The sequence below is a fragment of the Eurosta solidaginis genome, chromosome X, assembly GCF_040869045.1.
Source record: "Eurosta solidaginis isolate ZX-2024a chromosome X, ASM4086904v1, whole genome shotgun sequence".
Classification (NCBI taxonomy): Eukaryota; Metazoa; Arthropoda; class Insecta; order Diptera; family Tephritidae; genus Eurosta; species Eurosta solidaginis.
In genome coordinates this window covers 172,485,789-172,492,523 of record NC_090324.1, presented here as the reverse complement: position 1 = coordinate 172,492,523, position 6,735 = coordinate 172,485,789, and the positions used below count along the sequence as shown (strand labels likewise).

General features: G+C 41.2%; 1 protein-coding gene across 1 annotated transcript in view; it reads right to left on the bottom strand.

Moving 5' to 3' along the window:
• Positions 1–2,582: 2,582 nt before the first annotated feature.
• Positions 2,583–6,735, bottom strand: part of LOC137235480 (glutamate receptor ionotropic, kainate 2-like) — a 364,653-nt gene continuing 360,500 nt past the window's right edge. Inside the window, exons 2-3 of the mRNA XM_067758479.1 lie at positions 3,580–3,768; positions 2,583–3,522 (exon numbers count right to left, since the gene is read on the bottom strand). Coding sequence (XP_067614580.1) covers positions 3,065–3,522; positions 3,580–3,768 — 647 coding nt within the window. The 3' untranslated portion in view covers positions 2,583–3,064. The remainder of the gene's footprint in view (positions 3,523–3,579; positions 3,769–6,735) is intronic.

Here is a 6,735-nt window from a genome sequence, read left to right as displayed (position 1 = left end):
TGCAGTAACGTGCCGTAGCTAACTGGTCTAAAGCTTTTGACAAGTCTAACGCATCGCGTTATTCATCCGCAATTTATCTGTGTGTTAATTGCGTTTAGCGCGGTGGTAGTGCTATGTAATTTTCGGAAGACATGGTGATTGTTGGCAAGACGCAAATTTGCATTGAAATGGGGAGGCAGAATCTCTTCAAGTGTCTTGGCTACTGTCGATAGGACGATAAGAATCTCCTATGTGAGCCGGTTTCTTAGGCTTTAATAGCGGAACCACCCTGGCCAGTTTGCATTTTTCGGGGATGACGAAGGTGGATATAGACAAGTTGAAGACATGCGCTAGATAACTAAACCCCTCTTTTCCTAGGTTTTTAGGCATAGGCATGGCTATGCCGACCGCGCCTACTGCTTTAGATGGTTAGCATGAACGATGGTAACTTCTACCTCTTTCGCGGTGATGGTAATTCGGGACGCGCTGTATTTATGCCTGTGTGCGCGTCTGTTGGCCCGCCGTCTGACTTTGCCAACCGTAGAATGCATTACTTATTTTCGGCAAAAACCGCTCGCGAATTTTTTGGTATCCGACAGCACTTTATCGCCAAAGGCCATGGAAATTTTGTAATTGTGCTTAGTCGGATTCGATAGGGACTCTTCAGGGAGGACCAAAGATTACCACAACCGGCAGAGCGGTTACAATTCTTTAAGTGCTCCTCCCATTTCGCCCGCTTGTGTTCATCGACAAGCAATCTCATGCATTGGTGTATATCCCTTATTTGGGGGTTGCCGGCGTCGTACTGTCTCATAAGGTATCGTTCTCTCGCTAGAATTGCGGCCTCCACCGGAAAATGTGGCCGACTTCGAGAATTTTTCCGGCGGGAACAAAACGTGCCGAAGCGGATTCGATGACCTTGCAGTAAGCACGCTCCCCTTGGCGGGCATCAGTCGGGATAGGGAGGGCTGCAAAGCAATTGTCAGTATAAGATTTGTAATCGCCCCACTTTCCGTTCTTAAAATTGTTGAAAGTGCGTATTTCAGTGGTGATGAAGTCGGCAGATCGCTCATGCGAAAGAGTATGTGTAGGTGGTCAGATGCCAATATTACCATCGGTTGCCAGTTGACGCAGTTTACTAGTCCTGCACACACGATGGATAGATCTGGCTAACTATGACAGATTCCTGCCATACGAGTGGGGGCGTCTCTGTTTATTGTGCAGAACATCGTTTCCTCTATTTGGCCGTCAACATCTCACCCCTACTTTCCGCCTGTAGGTTAGGTGCCATAGATCGTGGAGGACATTTAAATCGCCTAAGATAATGCGATTATCACCAGTGAGTAGTGCGCTGATGTCAGCGCAGTATTCACTGGGGCAACAGGTAACAGGAAGGATGTAGATGTTGATGATTTGTAAGTTTACATCGCCTGACCGGACAGATATGCCTTGATGTTCCAGGACACTGTACCCTGCGGCCGATTGCGGAACCAAATAGATTATATTGCACCGAGTGTTGGGTGATAAACGCGAGACCGCCTCCATTTCTGTTCTCGCGATCTTTTTTGTGGACGTTATACCCAGATCAGATCTAGCTGTGAGTTTGGTCTCTTGGATCGCTGCAATACGGATGTTATGTCGCTACATGAAATCAATTATCTCCGGGATCTTCCCAGTTTACCGATTAGAGTAGAATTCTGAAGTGGAACGGGGGAGAAGTCGTCACTCTGAGGGTAAATGACGGGTAACTACGTCTGAGTTGAGGGAAGCCAGGACGCATGTGCTGTTGGGGCCCTGGGACTGGACGCACCTGGGTTGCTAAGGCGCAGTCTACGGGACGCCCTTGGGCGTGAACAGCAAGGAGCCAAAAAAGATGTATAAAAGTTACGAGGACGTCGGGTTTTGTGATCTAGCCCAGAGCCTCCTGTACGATGCAACCATCCCTTGCCGTGACACACTGGGAATAGTGTGACCGTCCTAAAAAGATTCTTTTCCGGCAAACTCAGCAAAACCATTTCTCTGGATCGGGGTCAGGTACAGGTTCCATATTGGGTTCAATACCTTCCCGGAGCAAGAGAATATCCCACAGTCCCACTGCAAGGATCTGCTGGAAGGATGACAATTTGTGGGATGGACGCAACAAATTAAATAGGGTTACACTGAAATGCCGGCGCTTGATCGGGAAAAATCCCGAGTTGCTCCAGTACATATAACCGGCTTCCTTGGAAAGCATTCCATAACCTTTAAAACGGTTAAGCGCCAGTTAAGTAAGTAAGTAAGATATTCAATTTCTGCTTAGATTTTACCACACAAACGCAATTTTGATTACATGTTGCTCCTTTTATTGCTGCAGTTCGCTATTATTTTGAAAAATGGAATGTGTGTCAGCAGTGTTGCCCAGGGCGATAGTTTTCGAAATTGGATTTTAGCCACGTTGCGAACGTCAGCTATTTTGATAAGATTATAAAATTAAATATGGTGATAAATGAGTAGGAGAAGGAGACTTCACCCAATTTGTGTTAGGGAATCAAGAATATGGATTTTATAACCAAATGAAAAAATGTTATGTTTTTCGTGATATTGGCACAATTTAAAATATTAAATTCAGATATGTTCATCAGTTTACATTTATTTTTCATATGAAATATGAAATAACAACACCGCCAATATATATGTAAATTTTACGCGATGATACAGTTTACCTTAATTGAATGGAGAACGTTATATTCAAAAGAAAGTTGAAAGAATGTTGAAAATAATTATGACAAAAAGAACGAATTCAATTATGGATTTTCCAATATTGGAAGTTCGAAAGACAGCACGAACGCTTTTGTGGAAAACGTCATGTAGGCATGCATAAAATACTAAAGGAGGATGGCTTGCTTTTAATTTAAGTGACGTGAGCCACTCAAATAGCGATGAGCTTTAAGTCGCGTAAGATGCTTAAACGGACTATGTTCAATCATGACAGTCCTCGTTACACTATTGCTTTCCCGATAGCAGGAGGTTATTCCAACGCTATAGTTTCTGTGATTCAGTTTTTCCTAAAAAAAAAAAATACTTGTACTATCGCATATACTACTAATTAAACAGTATGAGAGTTTTTTAGTGTAATGGAGTTGGCATCGATTAATTCTTGAACGTCTTTGAATAGATTACATGTGGCACAACGGCGTTTTAGGGCTGGTCGTCGGTGAGAGCCCATACACCGAAAAGCGTAGCACAGTTCATCGAACATCTCTGCGCAAAGTGATCGCTTTGAAGGTTTTTCTGTACAGCAGTAGGCTTCCCTATTTTTAAACGGGTTTCTTTTTAATTGCTGAATAAATTGTTGCCTTGCTTGGTGTTTCTCAAAGTCTTTTCTAGTAGATGTATCAGTTAAAGTGAATTTCCTGTGTAAAACCAATGGTGTGCCTATAATGATATCATGTTGTTCCTCCTCACAGTAAATGCTTCGCCTAATTTGAGTATGGTACCAGAATTCTAGCATAGCAACGCAAGCTGCCGCTCCTATTCCTACGAGAAGGACAACAAATACTCCACCTGAAAGTACGTCTTATTTTATAAAAACAGTCATAATTTCCTAGTTCAAGTGTTTACCAATATTATCTTGACCCAACGCATTGGCTTTCGTTTGCTTATTCACACTTGTCCGTATGCAAGTATCTCCTGCACTTTTCCACCACTTGTCATAAAGCATTTGTATATCTCCCCTTTCTTGTAATTCTAATATAGAAAGGGAAATTTTGTCACGCCAAGGTGATTCTTTTGGTGTAGCGATACCATATCCTGTAATAAAGATTGATTAAATCAAATTGTGTGATAATACAAGTAAAAAAAATTAAAAAGTATAACACCGTTGTTTTGTATAGGGCTTACGATTTATTCTGGGGCACAAACGAAAATTTCCACAATACACCAATTAAAGACCACTGAAATACATAGAGTGCTTAATTGAATGTCGAGAAACTCGCAAGCAATACGAGTACTTCGAGGTTCCAGAATCTCGCGAGAAGCGATAAAAAATTAGAATATTATGAACAAAATATATCAATATGTTTTGAGTGAAGTATCGTTGGAAAGGCAATTAAATCAACAAAAAATTTAAAAAAAGAGTGTATATACTGTCAAAACAGCGACTAAGTTGAATGTCGAGAAGCTCGCGAGATTTACGAGTATTTCGAGATACGAAAATCTCTCGAGAAGCCGAGTTCTCTATTCCTCGGGTCTTAGAATTCTCGCTTGTGTTCGAGAAGAAATCGTAAGCTCTATTACCTAGTTTTAATTAGCTTTGGCTGTATGTATGTATATATATTGGTGGTTCCACGGGGGTTGGCTGGGGCAGAGCCTTCCCCCCAAAGCCAATGAAAATAAAAAACAAATAAATTTTTTTTTTTTGAAATGGGAATAATTTTTTGCCAAAGGAAATCCTTCCTCAAAAAAATAAAAATATTTTAAAACCAAAAAAATACCCATCCAATATACATGGCAATTAGGTAGAAAAATGTTGATCATTCATTTCTGGTAATAGACTAAGGCCTGGAATATGTAAATTTCGCTAACATAAGGAAACTGGAAAAAATTTTCCACCACCTCATACATTTTTCTATATAGTAGTTATAAGAGAAAATCGCGGCCGCCATGGTGTGATGGTAGCGTGCTCCGCCTACCACACCGATGGACCTGGGATCACGCCCCGGGAAAAGCAACATCAAAATTTTAGAAAAAATTTTTTTCAATTAGAAGAAAAGTTTTCTAATCGAGATCGCTCCCCGGCAGAGTTTGGCAAGCACTCCGAGTGTATTTCTACTATGAAAATCGTCTCAGTGAAAACTTAAAAAAAAACCTATTCCAATTTTTTTGTTATTTTAGCAAAGAGTTTTTATTTGTTAAGAGCCGTCACTCGATACTTTGGCAAATTACTCGACGTTTTCTCAAGGTATAAAATTGCCCTCTATATATTTTCGTGGCGTATTTGTGTTTATTTTATTGATTGCATTAAATGAATTAATTAAATATTGTTTAATTATTCAGTATATGCATACCTTAATTGCCACGGCTGTCCTTGTTGTTTTACCGATTGTTCACGAGACCCTTTCTATTAACACCTTTTAACTCCAACGCGAGTTATAATAAAGTAATAAAAACATCAAACACTTGACCGATTTAATTTTATATTATTTAATTGCTCGATATCTATTTTCTCAACTTTTTGAGTTTTCAAAATTACAATTCAATGAAGATCGAAAGTGAATAAAATAATGTGCTCGCGCTCAACGACAACTGACTGCGATCAGTTTTTTGGTCGTCCGCTACACCGCTTGCTAAGTAGGTAAATAGGTATGCATGTATGTGAGTAAAAACAAAGGAAGCGGTATTTGTTCACCGTACTTTAATTTATGACATTAAGGGGGTTCCAAAATTATAGCAAGCGGTTTATCCATTTTTTATAGGAAATTTAATTTAAGTTTAAAGGTAAGTATCAATTTTAAGGTAAATATGCATTTTAGGGCAATTATAAATTTTAGGTAAATCCAAATTTAAAGGTAGGTATGAATATGAAAGGTATATAATTCAAAAGGTTTACAGGTAAGTATAAATTTGAATGTAAGTATGAAGTAAAATGTGTATAATTCAAAAGGTTTACAGGTAAGTATAAATTTGAATGTAAATATAAAGTAAAATGTATATAATTCAAAAGGTTTACAGGTAAGTATACATTTGAGTGTAAGTATGAACATAAGAGGTATTAAAATTAAATTAGGTTCCGTCCAATGTCTTCAACATGGCGCCCCGCCTGCGGAGTTGTGAGATGGAGGAGTTCTTGGAGCTTCTCGAGCGTGGTCACCGCCGTGGTGAAGAGCTTGCGTAGATTACGAGAGTCTACCTTGTGGTTCTGCGAGCGCGCGGCTGGCCTCTCGATCGCACGGGGGAAGCCCTGCGCCGTTGTTCATAGCGCCTGTTGCGTTCTGGTGGGGGTGTAGCTGGATGTCGATTACGCGGCGTTGAGGCGGTCGGACGATATAGTAGGGTATGATGGGCCCTGCCGCATTGCAGGAAACTCCCGGACGACGTACATTCCCCTGTCTTATGTGATGTGGTCAGGCAATTGATACAATACTTATGGACGCGGGCGGAGTGTTGGCGACAGCACAGCCTGCCTGGGGGCGGGTGTCGGTTTAGGCGTGGTGTTTGGCCAGATCTGAGAGGGTTTGTCTAAACAATCTGGTCCGTTCCACCAGAGTGGGCAGTCGACTAAGTCTTGGGGCCGACATCCGCGGGTTCCTAGATCAGCTGCGTTGTCCTTGCTGGCTACATTTTTCCACGTCGCGTTCTTTACATTTTTGATGATCTGGGAGGTGCGGTTTGCAACGTAGGATTTCCACATATGGGGTAGTTTTTCTAGCCATGCTAACACTATTGAAGAATCTGTCCATAGCGTTAGTTCGTGAGGTGGTAGTTTTAACTGAAGTCGAACTTGTTTTATTAATTTAGAGAGAAGAACTGCTCCGCAAAGTTCCAGTCCAGGGAGACTGACCGTTTGTAAGGGAGCGACTTTACTTTTCGTCACAAGCAGGTGACAAGCGTACACGTTTGGAGATTGCTATGTTCTTATGTACACACAGGCGCAGAAGGCTTTTTCAGAGGCGTCTGAGAAACCGTGTAATTGAGTGGGTATGTCGGGGGAGAGTTGAAACCAATGGGGAATCCTTCTGTCGCATATTGCCGTGAGACTTTCGTGAAAAGCCGTCCATT